This window comes from Giraffa tippelskirchi, chromosome X (assembly GCF_054371585.1).
Source record: "Giraffa tippelskirchi isolate mGirTip1 chromosome X, T2T-mGirTip1v1.2.pri, whole genome shotgun sequence".
NCBI classification, from domain to species: domain Eukaryota; kingdom Metazoa; phylum Chordata; class Mammalia; order Artiodactyla; family Giraffidae; genus Giraffa; species Giraffa tippelskirchi.
This window is the reverse complement of record NC_137289.1, coordinates 133,315,624-133,334,142: the sequence shown is the minus strand read 5'-3', so window position 1 is coordinate 133,334,142 and position 18,519 is coordinate 133,315,624. Positions and strand designations below refer to the sequence as shown.

General features: G+C 38.2%; 1 protein-coding gene and 1 long non-coding RNA gene across 3 annotated transcripts; one reads left to right on the top strand and one right to left on the bottom strand.

The window, feature by feature from the left end:
• Positions 1-1,569: 1,569 nt before the first annotated feature.
• Positions 1,570-2,415, bottom strand: LOC145537155 (uncharacterized). Its single transcript, XR_014076242.1, has 2 exons — positions 2,031-2,415; positions 1,570-1,940 (listed from the first exon to the last, which is right to left on the bottom strand). It is a non-coding gene; the product is annotated as an uncharacterized LOC145537155 (long non-coding RNA).
• A 302-nt stretch (positions 2,416-2,717) lies between these two features.
• EIF2S3 (eukaryotic translation initiation factor 2 subunit gamma) lies at positions 2,718-17,827 on the top strand. Of its 2 annotated transcripts, none has more exons than XM_081567943.1 (12): positions 2,718-2,799; positions 3,333-3,396; positions 4,353-4,480; positions 4,570-4,691; positions 7,052-7,146; positions 8,359-8,517; positions 9,459-9,593; positions 10,892-10,986; positions 11,401-11,536; positions 13,059-13,228; positions 13,576-13,748; positions 17,408-17,827. In XM_081567943.1, the coding sequence occupies exons 1-12, from the start codon at positions 2,731-2,733 to the stop codon at positions 17,469-17,471; spliced, it is 1,410 nt and encodes a 469-aa protein (XP_081424069.1). In that variant the 5' UTR covers positions 2,718-2,730; the 3' UTR covers positions 17,472-17,827. The 2 variants fall into 2 exon arrangements, with proteins under 2 accessions (XP_081424069.1, XP_081424068.1); XM_081567942.1 differs by having other exon boundaries at positions 11,392-11,536.
• The last annotated feature ends 692 nt before the right edge of the window (positions 17,828-18,519 follow it).

The window sequence follows — 18,519 nt, the reverse complement described above, 5'->3', positions numbered from 1 at the left end:
AAACTCAGCAGTGGCCACAGGACTGGAAAAGGTCAGTTTTCATTCCAATCCCAAAGAAAGGCAATGCCAAAGAATGCTCAAACTACCGCACAATTGCACTCATCCCACTCGCTAGTAAAGTAATGCTTAAAATTCTCCAAGCCAGGCTTCAGCAATACGTGAACCGTGAAATTCCAGATGTTCAAGCTGGTTTTAGAAAAGGCAGAGGAACCAGAGATCAAATTGCCAACATCCGCGGGATCATCGAAAAAGCGAGTTCCAGAAAAACATCTATTTCTGCTTTATTGACTATGCCAAAGCCTTTGACTGTGTGGATCACAAGAAACTGTGGAAAATTCTGAAAGAGATGGGAATACCAGACCACCTGACCTGTCTCTTGAGAAACCTGTATGCAGGTCAGGAAGCAATAGTTAGAACTGGACATGGAACAACAGACTGGTTCCAAATAGGAAAAGGAGTACATCAAGGCTGTATATTGTCACCCTGCTTATTTAACTTATATGCAGAGTATATCAAGAGAAACGCTGGGCTGGAAGAAACACAAGCTGGAATCAAGATTGCCGGGAGAAATATCAATAACCTCAGATATGCAGAATGACACCACCCTTATAGCAGAAAGTGAAGAAGAACTAAAGAGCCTCTTGATGAAAGTGAAAGCGGAGAGTGAAAAAGTTGGCTTAAAGCTCAATGTTCAGAAAACTAAGATCATGGCATCTGGTCCCATCACCTCATGCGAAATAGATGGGGAAACAGTGGAAACAGTGTCAGACTTTATTTTTTTAGGCTCCAAAATCACTGCTGATGGTGATTGCAGCCATGAAATTAAAAGACGCTTACTCCTTGGAAGGAAGGTTATGACCAACCTAGATAGCATATTGAAAAGCAGAGACATTACTTTGCCAACAAAGGTCCACCTAGTCAAGCCTATAGTTTTTCCAGTGGTCATGTATGGATGTGAGAGTTGGACGGTGAAGAAAGCTGAGCGCCAAAGAATTGATGCTTTTGAACTGTGGTGTTGGAGAAGACTCTTGAGAGTCCCTTGGACTGCAAGGAGATCCAACCAGTCCATCCTAAAGGAGATCAGTCCTGGGTGTTCATTGGAGGGACTGATGTTGAAGCTGAAACTCCAATACTTTGGCCACCTCATGTGAAGAGTTGAATCATTGGAAAAGACTCTGATGCTGGGAAGGATCGGGGGCAAGAGGAGAAGGGGACGACAGGGGATGAAATGGCTGGATGGCATCACCGACTCGATGGACATGGGTTTGGGTGAACTCTGGGAGTTGGTGATGGACAGGGAGGCCTGGCGTGCTGCGATTCATGGGGTCGCAAAGAGTAGGACACGACTGAGCGACTGAACTGAACTGAACATAATACGTACTCATTTCTCCTTACATTATTTTTCTGGCTAGAAATGAAGACCTGTACACGATAGAAAATTTACAAAGTGTAGAAATGCTTAAACAGAAATGAACCTTATTGAAAAAGGGGTTAAGAAAGTCTCAAAAATCTTTAAATTTTAAAATACCGACTTATTGGTAATAGGTCCAGTGAAAAAATGGGCTCAGATTTTTTTTCCACACAGAATAGTTTATTGTTATTATATGAAGTTTACTGAAAATCAGGAAGTCACACAAAAAAGCAACAGCTTTTAACAGAAAAAATTTCACGTACATTAAGAGATTTTAAGTAGCTTTAGTACATTCACTACACTTTGCTTTTCACTGTTTCTTTAAAAAAAAAAAATTCCCAAAGAATAATTTTACTTTTGATTTTAGAGTGATTTTTAATTATATTTTCTTATATTTAAGGTTTCCAAAAAATATGTGTGTACAGACTTATGTTCTTCGGATTAAAAAAAAAATTAATGACTCCCAATTTCCGCTGAATACGGTCTGTATTCGCAAACATGACATTTGAAGACCTTCAGTTTTCATTAGCTGCAGGAAAAGAACAATGAATATTTAGAAAGGAGAAAGAGTAAAGAAAATAGAGATTCGGATTGGCTTAAAAAAAAAAAAAAAACACACCTTTGGGCGCTCTTACGACACCTAGCTTCTATCCTGTGCTAACTCCATTAGCGTCACCATGGACCACCTCCCAGGCTCTAGAAACCTCTCTGTGAGAACAAGTTAGAGACTTTGCTTTTGCTATGCTTGGGTCGCAAAACATCCGCTTGAGGGCGCCCTCCTCACCGCCCGCCAGCTCGGTACGCGGCCACTTCGCGGCCAAAAAACCCCGTCACAGGAGAGACGGATCCGGGGCTGATGTCGTCTTATTAATTTATAGAAATCGGTAAAGAAGGACATTCCAACAGTCTATCCTCACACCCCAGATAAGAATCCCAGGTTCCGGGAAACTCTTTCGGCTATCCCTGGGGAACCGGAAGTGGGTTCACCCTCGTCAGCGCGCGCCTCGGTGGCATCGCCCTCCTCATCAGGGGCCTTTGTTGGGGCTGCCCGCACCGTTGCCTGCACAAATATCCAGCAGGTCTGCCGCGAGTAGATCCCGAAACTTGGCCTTGTGTTTTTTCAGTCAGCCTGCCGGCGGGCACTATACAAATTAATTAGGAGACAAGTCCAAGCAGTGAGGCCTCCGCTGCTGCGGCCATCCTCTCCTCCCAGGCCTGGGCCCTAGACAGCCCTCCCGCCTCCGCTGCTCCGCCCTGCACGAAGGGGCCTGCGCGCGGTCAGGCAGGGACGCGGCCGACTTCCTTCCTCTCCGGGCAAGATGGCGGGGGGCGAGGCTGGTGTGACTTTAGGGCAGCCGCACCTTTCTCGGCAAGATCTCGCCACTTTGGTAAGGCATGGCTCTGGAAGTATGCGGAATGCGCTCAGGAGTGGGGATGACCGGGCCTCCCGCGAGGCTGTGAAACGAGGCGGTGCCGGGCGGTCGGGAGCATGAGTGAGACCTGGAGCCCGGCGCCCTAAGCCGCGCTCGCGCTGCCGCACGCGCTTCTGTCAGTCAGGGAGCTGGACATGGGGTTGTGCGATCGTGGGGCCCCGAGCCTCCCGAATGATTCGGCTAGAAACTTACAGTGTTAAGTGTCACTAAGGGTCTTCACTTTGTAAGTTTTGGGAAAGGAGTATCTACACATTCCTTAGTGCTAATGCTCTCAAGGTTGGGGGACCCCGAGCCTCCACATCTCCCATAATCAGTGTGTGAGGATGAATGACTTTTAATGCTTTCCAGAGTGCAAGATTGTACAGGAAAAGCGCTTTAAAAGTAGGAGAGGGTTATTCAAATGGTAGCGAGCTGTAGGTAACAATGTAAAGTCAAAATTCAGATTCATCTTATGTACAGTGATTTAACATAGAAATATTTGATTACAGGATGTTTCCAAGTTGACACCACTTTCACATGAAGTTATCAGCAGACAAGCCACAATTAATATAGGTAAGATAAGAATAACTTGGAGATTTGATTGATTTCCCGCAAGTAATTTTAATCTTTCCCTTTGTGTAAGTACCTGAATTACATGAAGATGCAGATATTCGAGAAATAGATGTTGAGCTCTTGGGAGCAACACATCTGCTAGATTTTTGGTGGGAGGCCTCTGTTGCCTGTGTCTAGCTTATAGACTAGGTGAGAAAAAAAGGTAAAAACTTAAAACTTTTAATAGCATAAGGTGATAAGCAGTCATCTAGTAAAGAAGAGGGGGAAATGTGATTGTACTTGCCACACAAGGTTGTTGCAAGGGCAGAGTTTGTGAAAGTTTGTTTGATATGTGCATAAGCTATAATTAACTAGGGTATTTTTTTTTCCCCTTAATTGGCACCTGGAACTTTGGAGGAGAAGTTATGTTGACTGAGTGTAAATTTGGGGTATTTGAGAGTCTGTACAAAAACAGTAAAACCTCGTTAAAAGTAAGGCTCTACCTTGAGACTCTTAAAAAAAAGTTGTGAGATACCTACTAGCCTTAATAGCATTACTATAATCATACCTGAGTTTTTTTCTTGTTTCCATGGATTCCTTTTTTGTGTGTCAGGGCTCTTCATAGTTACTTACTTCGCTCTGAAAATGCTGAAAAGTTTCTTGAGATAGAAAGTTTCATCCACTTTTTTACAAGTGTTTATTTTAAATGAAGGCATGTTTTCTGTGATTAAAGGTGGATAGCTTTCATTATGCTCAGTATGGTTTAAAACAAGGTTGTCCATCACATGGAAAGTTTTCTTCAGTCCTGTATCATAATAAGTTTTTGTAATCAGGGATACGTAGGAGGAAAGATCAAAGTCGTTGTTGGTTTTACATTGATGTTCACAGTGAGTTATGGCTTTGGGTTTTCTACTCTAAAATTGAAAAAATATGTGGTGTAACTAAATATACTTGAATTAATTTTTTGTACTTTGTAGGTACAATTGGTCACGTAGCTCATGGGAAATCTACAGTTGTAAAAGCTATTTCTGGAGTCCACACTGTCCGTTTCAAAAATGAGCTGGAAAGAAATATTACAATCAAACTTGGCTATGCTAATGCTAAGGTGAGCTGTGTACAGTGAAATTAAAAACTCACTTTAATTGTTGAATGTGCAGATAACAAATCCAAGTCTTTTCTCACTGAAACTTTTAGATTTATAAACTTGACGACCCAAGTTGTCCTCGGCCAGAATGTTACAGATCCTGTGGAAGTAGCACACCTGATGAGTTTCCTACAGACATTCCAGGGACCAAAGGGAACTTCAAATTAGTCAGGTGACCTTTTTTGTGCTAAAAACACTTAACATTTCATATTTTGTTGTCGTGTGGTTTGTACTTTTTGAGATATTTAATTGAGATGTTAAACAGCGAACCTAATTGTTGAATGGCTTTATTTTCCATTATTTTGTTTTTCTGGTCCATAATGACAGTAATTTGAAAAGTCAAGTATTTAAAACTACGTTAAGACATACGTGTAAGTGCTCCAAAGGAGAAGTATCACATAAGCAAAATGAAACGGAGGGAAACACAGCTCATTGGATTTAAGGGATTCTTTTTGCCAGGCTTCCTAAATTTCTCTTAAACAGTGTTGGTTTTGTGTCTTAGATAAAGGAACAAAGCCCTTCTCAATCACCTCTCTTAAATACAAGGACTTGAAACCCATTTATTTTCTGAATATGATTCTATATTCTTTATCAGAGGATACTGATGTCCACCTGTTGATGTTTATGGTGATTGGGGATGTCCACAAGGAAGTTGTAGAGTGAGGCAGAGCTGGGACTAGGGAGAGGCGAATGAGGCTCAGAGTTTGAGGCAAGGGAGAATGCTTTAAGAAAAAAATCAGGCCTGGTAATCAAGATGAAGATAAGGGCTTCCCAGGTGGCTCAGCGGTAAAGAATCCACCTGCAATGGTAAAGAATCCACCTGCAATGCGGGAGATGCAGGTTCTGTCCCTGGGTGGGAAGAATCTTGGAGAAGGAAATGGCAACCTTGCCCAGTAATCTTGCTTGGGAAATCCCATGAACAGAGCAGCCTACCGAGCTCCAGTCCATGACGTCACAAGAGAGAACATGAGTTAGCAACTAAACAACAACAGTCAAAATAGTGTTATTTATTTACTTTTAAAAATTTGGGGGGGCGTGCCACATGCCTTGTGATCAGGGATCTAGCCTCGGCCCCCTGCAGTGAAAACCTGTAGTCCTAAGCACTGGTCAGGCAGGGAATTCCTAAAGTAAAATAAAGAAAGGCTCAACTTACTGTTTTTTTCTTTTCATTATCACCGGATTTTTTGTTTGTTTTGCTTTTGGCATGGCATCGTTGCTGATCCTATTTTCAATAGATTTTTCATATTTTGTTCATCTTGGATATTTGTATATGAATTTTGATTTTTTTTAAGTACTTAAATATCATTTGTTTTGATTCCTGGCTTTTTGGGTATACCCTTCAATTTGGCATGTGTGTCAAATGCCTCATTTGCCTCACCCTGCTTGTGGCCCTTATCAGATAGCAGCAAACTTGTCCTGGAGAGGGCCCAATAATAAATATTTTCAGCCTTGCCGGTCACAGATTCTCTTTTGAATTACGCATTTCTGCTCTTGTGTTAGGAAAGCAATCGTGATGTGCCTGAGTGGTTATGACAGTGGGGCAGTTTGCTGCCCCTATTTTAGATGATGAGTGTGAGCATACAACTATTAAAAATAATAGTTCTGAATGAGTAGCATGGTTTTGTTAACATAGTGCTGCCATCTCTACTTCTGATTGGCATTTCCAGCTTTTCAAGATGCTGGAGAAGTTTCTGGCAAATTTTTTCAGATAGCATTGCCCATTCTGTTAAACAGTTTTAGCTTTCAAATCAATGACATTCCCAGTATTTACTTTATACCATATTTTCTTTGATTGGATTTGGGAGTTTCTCTTTCTTCAGTTATTTCTATACATAACTAATTTCATTTGCTTTGTAATAATCTGCAGTGATTTTACTCTTAGCCAATAGGTAATTTTTGTTCTTCTCATATTTTATTTTTTTCCCTCCAGTTTTATTGAGATATAATCGGCATACAGTGCTGTATAAGCTTTAAGGTATACAGCATAATAATTTGACATACATACATTTTGAAATGATTTTCACAGTAAGTTTAGTGGCCGTCCATCATCTCATATAGATATAAGCTTAAATAAATAGAAAAAAATATCTTTCCTTGTGATGAAGACTCAGGATTTATTCTGTTAACAACTTTCATGTATGACATATAGTGGTGTTAACTATATTTATTGTATGGTATGTTATACCCCTAGTACTTCTTTATCTTAAAGTTTGTGACTGCTTTCATCTGATTCCTTCTCCCAATCCCACTGTTGGTAACCATAGATCTGTTAATTACAAATCTGATCTCTGTTTCTATGAAATTTTTGTTTGTTTCTGAAGTATAATTGAGCCAGTAGGTGATCTTATTTCTAAAGTCTAGAAACACCAAGTCCTGTATCTGCTTGACTTTACAGAAATAAGAATTATTTGCATATTCTTATGCAATATTGGCATTCTATACTTAAAGGGGTTTAATTTTAGGGAACCTGTTAACTTGAATGTTGACGTATTGATTGACCTTGGGACTGATGGTTATTTTTTAATTTGTTAGGCATGTTTCCTTTGTTGACTGTCCTGGCCACGATATTCTGATGGCTACTATGCTGAACGGTGCCGCAGTGATGGATGCCGCTCTTCTGTTGATAGGTAAATGCATCAGAATTGGTTCCAACAAATTACTGTGGAGCAAATCCAAGATGGAATACTTAAAGGAAAACTAAGGCCTTTAAGGACTACATCCAGTATCTAAAGGTGACAGGAATGGTAACTAACATGTCAACCAGTATGACATCCTTGTCTTCCAGCTATCAAAAGTTTGTAGGGTATTTTGTCCCCTTAGATTCCATGAAATGATTTATTATTTTAGTTTTATATTTTTGTGTGTGTGTGCATCTTTGAACTGTTTACTGCAACATTGGTGTATAATGGTTTTATTAGATGCAAATTTCATTTATAATAAGTGCTGAAGTCTACTAGATGAACTGTGATTTTCAAATCTGGGGTTGTGCCACCTTATGTGAGCTGGCAAGAGATTTTGTTGCTATGGGATATAATTTTTAAAAGTAGGCTGAGTGGATAGAGTATAAGACACCTGAACATCACCACTTAGGCAGGATGGTCGTTGGAGTATCCAGCAAAGCATACCTACTAATTGATAACACCAATGGTTATTTTTAGTGTTCTTTCCTCTATTTGTTAGGGAGTACCCTCTGATAGTAGTTGAAATTCATGGACTGTGTTAAGTGTCTTCCCTTAATTACTCTCCGCCTCTCAGGAGCTTGACTAGGTCAGAGCATCTCTAAAACTAGATAGAGCCAGGGGGCTATACCTTATGCTTGAGCAAAAGCCAAGGGCAGACCCTGAAATGCCAAACTTGTGGATTCTTAAGTTTCTGGCCTAAGACCAGGAAAGAGAATCTAATAATCAGGAGATTCCAGTGAATGCAGGCACAAGGGGTGGATCAGGGGCAAAACTTAAATGCTTGGCAATAATCCAGGACTTGTGCTTTGAATAGGGTTAGGGCATTCAAACATCTTTTTTAGATGTCAGCTAGGTGTTTTGTTGGTTTTTTTTTTAATAGTATAATACACATAGTGTAAAAGTTAGCATTATAGCTGTTTAAAGTATACAATTTGGTGATGTTAAGTACATTTACAGTATTTTACAAGCATCAGCGCTATTGAGTTCCAGAACATTTTTGTCTCCCTAGAAGGAAACCCCATGCCCATTAAGAAGTCACTCTAATCCCTCCTTTCCTTCACTCCCTGGCAACCACTAATCTGCCTCTTGTGGATTTTCCTATTCTGACAGATAGTTCTAGCTAATTCTCATGCATCTTTTTTATTCTTTATCATCTAGCTGGTAACGAGTCTTGTCCTCAGCCTCAGACATCTGAACACTTAGCTGCTATAGAAATCATGAAACTGAAGCATATTTTGATTCTGCAAAATAAAATTGATTTGGTAAAAGAAAGCCAGGCTAAAGAACAGTATGAACAGATCCTTGCATTTGTTCAAGGTAAGAAGCCATAATACCTAATAAGAATCTTCCTCAGTGATGGTAAAATAAACAAAAGCTTTTTTAAAAAAAAAAAACAAAAACTTTGGCCTTGGGAATTCCCTGGCAGTCCACTGGTTAGGAGTTTGCTTTTACTCCGAGGGCACCGATTCAATCCCTCAACTGGGAAACAGATATCACAAGCTTTGTGGCATGGGCAAAAAAATAAATATTTTTTAAAATCCGTAAAAAAACTTCAGTCTTACACTATCCTTACTGAGTAGCTACTTTTAGAATTGGAACTGATAGTGATTTATCTTTAGTGTTCCTTTCCTTTAATGGCATAGTGTTTTTCATTTCAGGGAAGACAGCTTATTGTTGACATTAGATTCTCTCTCATCCTTGTTTTTCTTGTGAGAAAGGTTGACTTCCTCTGCATCCAGTTCCCTCAACAAGAAAAAATGTCTCACTTTGATTAAAGCCTCATTGTGTTTGGTACATTTCTTTCATGAATGAACCTGTTAGACATTTAATTAATAAGGAGCAGATATTATGTATGCCATTAGTCTTTGATTAACAAGAGACTATAATTTTGTTTTGACATTTATTGGGAGGTCAGTTGCATGTTATTAGAAACCTTTCAGCTAGTAAAATGGTCTTTCCCAGGAGTCTTAAGTATTTTAATCCTTTAAACAGTTTTATTATTTTGGTATATTAAATATATCGATTAGTAAAATTTGAGTTTTTTCCCCTTAAATGCAGTAGTGTTCATTTTCAGAAGTAAAAACAAACAATACTGACACTTTTCTGAAAAGAATTACCATTTTCTGCCTGTTGCTGTTGGGTATATGTGGGTATGTTTAGGCATCTATTTTAGTAATCTTAACTGTTTCCTGTAATATATAAAGAACAAGTTCTATAAAACTGAAGAATTTTGATCTTTTGAAAATTTTGTCTTATAGGCACAGTAGCAGAAGGCGCTCCTATTATCCCAATTTCTGCTCAGCTAAAATACAATATTGAAGTTGTCTGTGAGTACATCGTAAAGAAAATTCCAGTACCCCCAAGAGACTTTACTTCAGAACCCAGACTTATTGGTAAGTGATAAGATTTTTATCTGATGTTTTCCACATTGCTGATTCCTCTTTAAGGGAATCACCAATGATTTCTGCAGAGGTGGTAATAAATTACAGTCTCCATAAAAAACTTTTTTTTTTGAAGTCATTTAATTCTGACATTGTATTAGCAGAGTTAGATTGCATTACTGGATGAGAGTCCTGAATACAGACACAACTTTTAGCCTTTTTGTGCTTGGTGTGTGTTATGTTACATGATCAAGATGGAGCAATAAAGTATGCCTTAATAGAATTATGTTTTAGTTAGAAATAAGATATTAGGACTTCCAGACAAATGATTTCATTGTACAATTAATGAAGATATTCATCTCTTTCATTTGTTTAAGTTTGTGGTATCAGTATTGGTATAATTTGATCATTTAAACGCACGATTTGTACATAGATGATGGAACCTTTTCATAACAGACATTTGAACCCTCTGAAGCTTCACCTAGGCGCCCCCCAGCCCTTTCTGTGTGTTGTGGGTAGGGTTCTCTTGGATTATTGTAATGAGTACCCCTTGTTAATGGTTCCTGCTCTCAGGACTGAAGTGCAGGTCACATAGTCCTAGAGTTGTTTTGAAGTTTTGAAACTAAATCTTTGTTGCAGAAGTCATATAAAGGTATATGACCAGAAAGGTCCACAATTCCTGCCTCACCCCTTAGCCATGAAGTTACAGTTAACAATTGGTGTGTACTGTTTGTGCACCTTTCTCTTTGTTCATATCATCATGTATAAACGTAATACGTTTCTAGTTTCAGTTTTTGTATGTGAAAGTGGGATCATACTATGCATAACTAGTCTTTTCTTTTTTCCTGAACAACAATTGAAGGTTATCCTTCTACATCATTTACATCATTACATATTCGCTAACATTTTTTTTTCAACTTTTAATTTTATATTGGGGTATAGCCAATTAACAATGTTGTAATAGTTTCAGGTGGACAGCAGAGGGACTCAGCCATACATACACATGTATCCATTCTCCCTCAAACTATTCTCCTCTCTAACAGTCTTTTTTTAATAGCTGCATGATACTCCATACTATGGGTATACCATAATATGCCTCCTATCAATGTACTTTTAAGTTATTTCTACCTTTTCCAGCATAATTAAAATTGCAGTATACTTGGCTGAAATAATAATATTAGACTATGTGACAAAGTCTCCTTGTGTAAATTTTATGTGTCTACTATTTAAGAAAAGTTAACTTATAAAAAAAATTTTTTCTGAAGTTAAAGTGAATAGAATTAGCTTTAATTTGTTTTATTTTCTTTTAGTTATTAGATCCTTTGATGTCAACAAACCTGGCTGTGAAGTTGATGACCTTAAGGGGGGTGTAGCTGGTGGTAGTATTCTAAAAGGAGTATTAAAGGTAAACTGGATTTTGATTGTTGTTTTTGCTTTATTTTTTCTCTTGTCCTAAGTAGAATAGTATAGACACTCTATATTGAAAAATAATTTTTTTCTTCATGGTGTCTAGTACTTGATGTAGATCTCTTTGTTTACTAGTATATCTTTTGAGTGTGTTTGACCTCAAACTTGATAGGCTTCTATGAATATAAAGCACATTTTAAATTGGCGATAGGCTTATATGATAGGTTGTTCGAAACATTTGAATGGTTCTGAATTTGAAGATCTCTTCCACATTTTTTTTTTTTAATAGTGATCTTTCAAATAAGGATGACTTTTCAGTTTTGTGGTCTTCCTGTTAGGACTTCGTACGTAATGAAAATGGTGTTGTCCCACAAATTCTAGTTATTAATTTATATTTTTACAGGTGGGCCAGGAGATAGAAGTCAGACCTGGTATTGTTTCCAAAGACAGTGAAGGAAAACTCATGTGTAAACCCATCTTTTCCAAAATTGTATCACTTTTCGCAGAGCATAATGATCTTCAGTATGCTGCCCCTGGAGGTCTTATTGGTAAGGCTTTTCCTCTCATCCCTACGGAGTTTTTTGTTTGCCACTTTATTTTTTTCAAGGATAATTACTTTACAGAATTTTGCTGTTTTCTGTCAAACATCAACAAGAATCAGCCTATACTTCTAATATGTGAATATTCATGGTACTTTTCATGGGAAACAGATTACTTACAAAGATGCAGATTTTTAACTTGATGTTTAATGATTGAGCAGGGTAGGGGAATGTTTATGTGGTTAAGCTGTTGATTTTAGGTCATATGATGGTTTCATGTGTTTGTGAAAATTATTTTTAAACATAAGAATTTTGGTTTAATTTTTAAAGTAGCTCCTTTTTAGCAGTACCAAAGCAAATTTTATGGCCTAAAATGTAAAAATACCTAACCATAGTTTTTTTTTAAACATGGTTTTGAGGTAGTGTGGTTTTTTTGTTGTTTTTGTATGATTTTCAAATGGAGAGTTACCCACAAATGTCAATTAAATCATGGTAGATCATAGTTAGACACTGAGGTGGGAATTAAAGATGATAACTTCCATTATCTTGCTGTTACTGAGGTAATATATGGGTTTCCTGGTCTCATACAGTAGCGTATTACCAGATACCCAGAAAAAGGCAAGATACAGTGAGAATTAGTCAGAGGTATTAATAACTTTTGGATTAAAGAAAATGTTTGGTGTGAAGGAGTTCGTCTTTTTGTTCTCTGATGTTTGGCTATTTAATTCATTTTTCTATTGTATTTTGTAATTAGTCTGCTGTGTATAATTTTATCCTTTTTGTTTGTTTTGTAAAGAAGGACACTCTCGGGACTTTTAAAATTTAACTTATGGAACTTTTCAAACATAAAAGTACGGAGAATAGTGTAACGTGTGGTCATGTAGCCACCACGCAACTTCAAAGATTATCAATAGTTTACTGTTGTTTTTTAGGGGGGGACGTGCTACATGGCTTGCAGGATCTTAGTTCTCCAACCAGGGATCGAACCTAGGTCTACATCAGTGAAAGTGCCAATTCCTAACCACTGAACCGCCAGGGAAATCCCAATACTTTACCATTCTTGCCTCATCTTTATATCTTCTCTCCTCCATGAAAGACATGCAGCTAAAATATTTTGAAATCAATCCCAGGAATCACATAATATCTTTAAGCTATCTTTTTGATCATTCTTTCAGGGGAGAAATGGCAGATAAATATCCTGCAAACTACTCATGAATTTTGTATTGTTTCAGCCTTCATTAAGGATATTCAGATTCATTTTTTATTTAGGCTGTTATCTCTGTTTGTCCTTTGCTTACAATTTAAATCAAGAGAATCGTCCTCAAATACCCAACTAACCTGTGAGTTTACAATTCTGTTCCTTCAGATAACTGTTGTCACATCTATGTAGCCAATAAATGAGTATGAAAATATAAGTTGTGTATTAAAATGTGTAGGTAGGTATGTGCTGTACTAGTTTGAATAAGTTTTTTGGGTAAACAGCTTTATAGGAAATAAAATGTTGGACCATATATATCTTATTTTGGATCAGGAGTTGGAACAAAAATTGACCCCACCTTGTGCCGGGCTGACAGAATGGTGGGGCAGGTACTTGGTGCAGTTGGAGCTTTACCTGAGATCTTCACAGAATTGGAAATTTCCTATTTCCTGCTTAGACGGCTTCTAGGTGTTCGCACTGAAGGAGACAAGAAAGCAGCGAAAGTAAGTGCTTCAAGTGCCAGTGGCGTTAAGACCAGTTTTGAGGTTCATACTTTTTAGTTAACATAGGCTTAAGAAAAGAGAGAAGGTAAACAAATTTGACTTCCTGAAAATCGAGAAATTGCATATGGCAGTCTAAAGTAAAACAGGAAACAGTATGTCCTGTATAACAGTGACATGATAATTCCTGTTATCTGTATGTTTTCTTTTAAAGTCTTAACTGAAATCAGGTTGGCAGAGATGAAAAATTGCTAATGTCTTTTGTTGGTAAGGTGGTAGGAAAATAAGCAGTTATTTGAGAAGCATCTTCTTGATTTGGGGGTTTATTTTTCACCACTTGATTTCCTTAGGTACAAAAGCTGTCTAAGAATGAAGTGCTTATGGTGAACATAGGATCCCTGTCGACAGGAGGAAGAGTTAGTGCAGTCAAGGCTGATTTGGGCAAAATCGTCTTGACTAATCCTGTGTGCACAGAAGTAGGAGAAAAAATTGCACTTAGCCGAAGAGTTGAGAAACACTGGCGGTAAGTTTATTAGCCTTTGTCAGTGTCTAATAAAAAAGACACAGTTTACTTAACACACTCACAAACGCACTTTACCTTGAACGCAACAGTTGTTGTACCATGGCTTTAATTCTCAACTGTTTATTCAGATGATTTTGAGATCTGTATTTCTAGGCCTGATTTGTGATAGACACAACCTATGCAAAAACCAGTGAATTTAGGTTTAATACTCCCTTTTTCTGAACCACTTGAGAAATAGGTTGCCCCTTTATCTGTTAATACTTTGGTGTATATTTCTTAAAGACAAGATTATCTTATATAACCACTTCGAGAGCTTAACATTGTTAAAATACTAAAGTCTTCAGTTTTATCATTTATTCTGATAATGTCCTCTGTCTCCTTCCTGTCTAGGGTCATGCACTACATTTAGTTTTCATGGCTCTTTGATCTCTAATTTGGAATTTCCTCAGCCTTTCCTTGTCTTACTTGTCAGTGGCAATTTTGAAGAATACAAGCTAGTTACTTTCTATATTGTTCCTCAGTTTGGGTTTATTTGATGTTTCCTAAGATTAGGTTCAGGTTATGTATTCTTGGTTAGAATATTTTCAGGTAGGTGGTGATGTCTCCTCAGGGAGTCATAACTAGAGACACATGATATCTGATTGCTCCTTGTTGAGGTTAGTTTTGATCATACAGGCAAGGCATTAGCCAGTTTCTCCACCCTATAGTTACTCTTTACGCTTGTGAATTAGTATTCTTTGGGGGAGACCCTATGCAAATAGTCTGTTCCTCATCACACCCCACCCTCCCACCCCAGGAGGAGGGATTTAGCTTAGCGTCCACTGATGATTTTTGTCTGAATTGAGCTTGATTATAGTGATTGCAAAATGGTAATTACCCATCCCCCAAAACTTAACTCTGCCACTCATCATTTGTCATTTGACATTCTTTCTTCCCCATTATTTCAGTTCAGTCGCTCAGTCGTGCCCAACTCTTTGTGACCCCATGAATTGCAGCACGCCAGGCCTCCCTGTCCATCACCAACTCCCAGAGTCTACCCAAACCCATGTCCATCGAGTCAGTGATGCCATCCAACCATCTCATCCTCTGTCGTCCCCTTCTCCTCCTGCCCCCAATCCTTCCCAGCATTAGGGTCTTTTCCAATGACTCAACTCTTCGCATGAGGTGGCCAAAGTATTGGAGTTTCAGCTTCAACATCAGTCCTTCCATTGAACTCCCAGGACTGATCTCCTTTAGGATGGACTGGTTGGATCTCCTTGCAGTCCAAGGGACTCTCAAGAGTCTTCTCCAACACCACAGTTCAAAAGCATCAATTCTTTGGCACTCAGCTTTCTTCATCGTCCAGCTCTCACATCCATACATGACCACTGGAAAAACCATAGCTTTGGCTAGACGGACTTTTGTTGGCAAAGTAATATCTCTGCTTTTCAATATGCTATCTAGGTTGGCCATAACCTTCCTTCCAAGGAGTAAGCATCTTTTAATTTCATGGCTGCAGTCACCATCAGCAGTGATTTTGGAGCCCCCAAAAATAAAGTCTGACACTGTTTCCCCATCTATTTCCCATGAAGTGATGGGACCCCATTATTTACTTACCTAGTTATAATATGTATTCATGGAGTCCTGTTTTATTCAGCAGGCCCTTACTGATTCATTATTGTCCTCATTTTGATGTCTAGAATTTGTCCAGGAGACAAACTGGCTCCTATGTCCTGTTGATATTTCCCCATTTTTTTTAACCTATTATTTTATTAAGGGATCCATCTCTATGACTGTCATGAAACCCATGCTAAATTAACAGTGACGTATTCTGGAGATAACTACACCCCACTATGGACTTTGGGGAATAGCCACTGTATTCTCTCTACTTCAACTGAAACCCAGACTCAGGAGTCATCAATCCTTGCCCTCCTATTTCTGGAGGATGCCAAAGCCAACTATATAAGAGGGCTTTTCAGAGAAAATGACTTTTGTCTTCGCAGAAGACAAACCCTTCACTTTGTTTTCTGAAGCAGATCACAACCCCACAGACAGTTTGGGAGCTGCGCAAGCCTCAGTATGTCTCTGTTGGCTTTGTTTTTTAATAGTTCCTTACTTTCTGGCACAAGTTGTTCTGAAGTCACCTTGTGTCTCTCCCCTGCTCCAGTTTAGAATTGGCCATTTCTCCAGGGAGCCCTGGTTCTTCTTAGTGGGAAATGGTGTTAGAAATGAAGATTTGGGTGCTAGGTGTGCTCACTTCTCCAAAGGTGCTGTTTCTTCAGGGCCCTTTGAGTGGATAGAGCTTGGAAACATACACATATTGTTGACTCCTGTCTCTCTCCTCTTTTCCTGGTTAGTTACTGAATCTAACCTTTCCTTTCTATTCTGTGTGACCTCTTTGTAGCCCATACCATCATCATTTCACAGTTGAAAGTTATTGCAAAAGATTGCTAATATGCCTCTTCTACTGTTATTAAGCATTCAGTCAAAATTAATCTTCCTAAAACATTTTTTCATGCAGTACTCAGGAATTTCTAGTAACTTCCCACTGCTTTCTGATTTAGGACCTTTCTGGAAGTTTGTTTGAACTCATTTTAAATTCTTCCTGCTTAGTCTCATATAAACCTTCTACATTAGGCTGTTTTGTGTCCTGATTGTCCACATAATTACTTAAATCACCTTTGGTTTGGTTTTGTTTCTTCCTCACTATCTACCTCCCTTATTAAGGCTTCCCTGGCACAGTGCCTCAGGATGATCTAATCATGTACTGTTCAGAAGATCTGAATTATTACTTTCTGATTGAGACAGAGTTAAACCTTTAAGTAAATCATCCTGCTTTGTGGTGATTTATGCCTGTTTGATTTGACTCTCATGTGATTATACTATTTGCTGTTATAGACACACTGATTTCCAGTGTATTTTATTTATTTATCGTTTTTTTTCCTTCTTTTTCCCTGTGTACTTTTAAAGAAAGGAATGATCTTTTTGTGTGTCTACTAATATTATAAGAGGATTCTGTCCAAATGAAATTTTAGATGTTGCTTAAAAATAAGCAAGTATGTTAAAATTGTTAAAAGAAATGAGAACGTCTGAATGATCCTTATATTCTTTAGATTTGTTGTTATTAACCCATGCTTAGGTAAGTTCTGTTCTGGAACCTACAATTTAGGTAGCAATCTGTCCTGGCCATTGACTAGAGCAGACATTGAAACAGAGATGGAGCAGAAACCCCTCTGCTATTGAGAGTAATCTGTTTATAGATTATCTACTCCTCTAGATCATCTCTTAATTTCCTTTACCAGCTAAAGTCATGATAAAGCCATTGTGACAAGAGGAAAAAAGAATTTTAAAAAATCAGACTGAAGTGGTTTGTATGTCAGCATGGTTCCTTGGCTGGACTGGAATGTTCTTCATCAGTGGTTGTGAAGGGGCAGGTGTATTTGCGAAGTTGAGCATGTTTATAGTAGCAACGTTTTGTTTGCTTTTCCTGTCAGTCCTTCTGGTTAGAGCCCATCTCTGGGTCTATGAGGATAGTGTGAGCTTTCTTTCTGGAGGAGCAGGTTTTGGAAACATTCAATTTGAGCTGATAAGCAAGTAAAACTAGTTGTGTCATGTGATTATGTGGTAATGATAATGAAGCAGATCTAAAATTCATGATTTCTTTTATTTTCATTTTGCAGTTTAATTGGTTGGGGTCAAATAAGAAGAGGAGTGACAATCAAGCCGACAGTAGATGATGACTGAAGAATTAAATAACAGATTTGGATGAAGTTGGAATTTCTCTTAACAACCTAGGGGTGTATTTTCAGAACAATAGTGGGAAAGTAATTTCACAGCTCATTACCTTAGTAGTAGCTGTAAGTTTATTCTCATTTTTTGGTGATGAAAATTTAACCTCTGGTACTAAAATACAGCCTACAATAAATGTAGAAATTAGCTTCATGTTGGATTGAATCTACATTTTACCAGAAATTAATCATTCCTAAATAATGTCTAATTTATACATCAGTGCAGATTTGAAAGGAAACTGTTTGCTACAACCAGACTTTGCTGTAGTAGACATACCACTGAACCTGTTTGAAATAAAGTCTTTGTTCTTATTTTTCATGATTCATCTTTGAGTAGCTCCAGATTTGAAGGATTGTTGTAGCAGTAAAAACTTGACAAATTCTCAAAGACCAGCTTCCCTTTCCCCATATTTTATGTTGCTTTATTTTTTAAAATTTTGAGTGAAAATAGATTCAAATAAAATTATCCTTTCAGGCATGAGGGCTTGTTTCCATGGACATGACTTTCTCTCCCCTTTCCCTTTCTGGACTAGAGCACAGGAAACTAGAGCCCGAAGTTTTCAGCTCCTCCACCTCGTGCCCTGCAATTGTCTCTGCATTGCGTTACACCTGAAACCCTACAGCCTTCCCCCATTGGAAAGTATTGTAAACACCAGATGATTTTAGTTAAGTAGCAAAGATCTTTCCAGGCTTTATTTTGTTTTAACAGCCTAATTGATAAGATTATGATGTATATCCTAATATTAGTAATCTTTGGTAGTTTGAGGAGGTAGCAAAGGGTGAGCCCTTTGGGTTTTAACTTACTCCCTTTTCCTATACTTTTCCTGTGCTCTGCTTTTTAATTTTTGCTTATTTTATCTTTCGTAAAATTCTGTTGAAGCAGTGGTTCTTAACGGGCTGATACTAGAATTGTTGGAGAAGTTTTTTGTTTCTTTAAAAAGTGCTCCACGGAGATTCTGGTTTTAATTGGCTTTGGATGGAGCCCGAGTGTAATTTTTTTTAAA

Excerpts from the sequence above, each read along its gene's own strand:
- EIF2S3 (XM_081567942.1), top strand. The coding sequence starts at position 2,731 with ATGGCGGGGGGCGAGGCTGGTGTGACTTTAGGGCAGCCGCACCTTTCT. Across the intron at positions 8,518-9,458 it reads GATCCTTGCATTTGTTCAAG|GCACAGTAGCAGAAGGCGCT; the intron begins GTAAGAAGCCAT and ends TTTGTCTTATAG. Across the intron at positions 9,594-10,891 it reads TTCAGAACCCAGACTTATTG|TTATTAGATCCTTTGATGTC; the intron begins GTAAGTGATAAG and ends ATTTTCTTTTAG.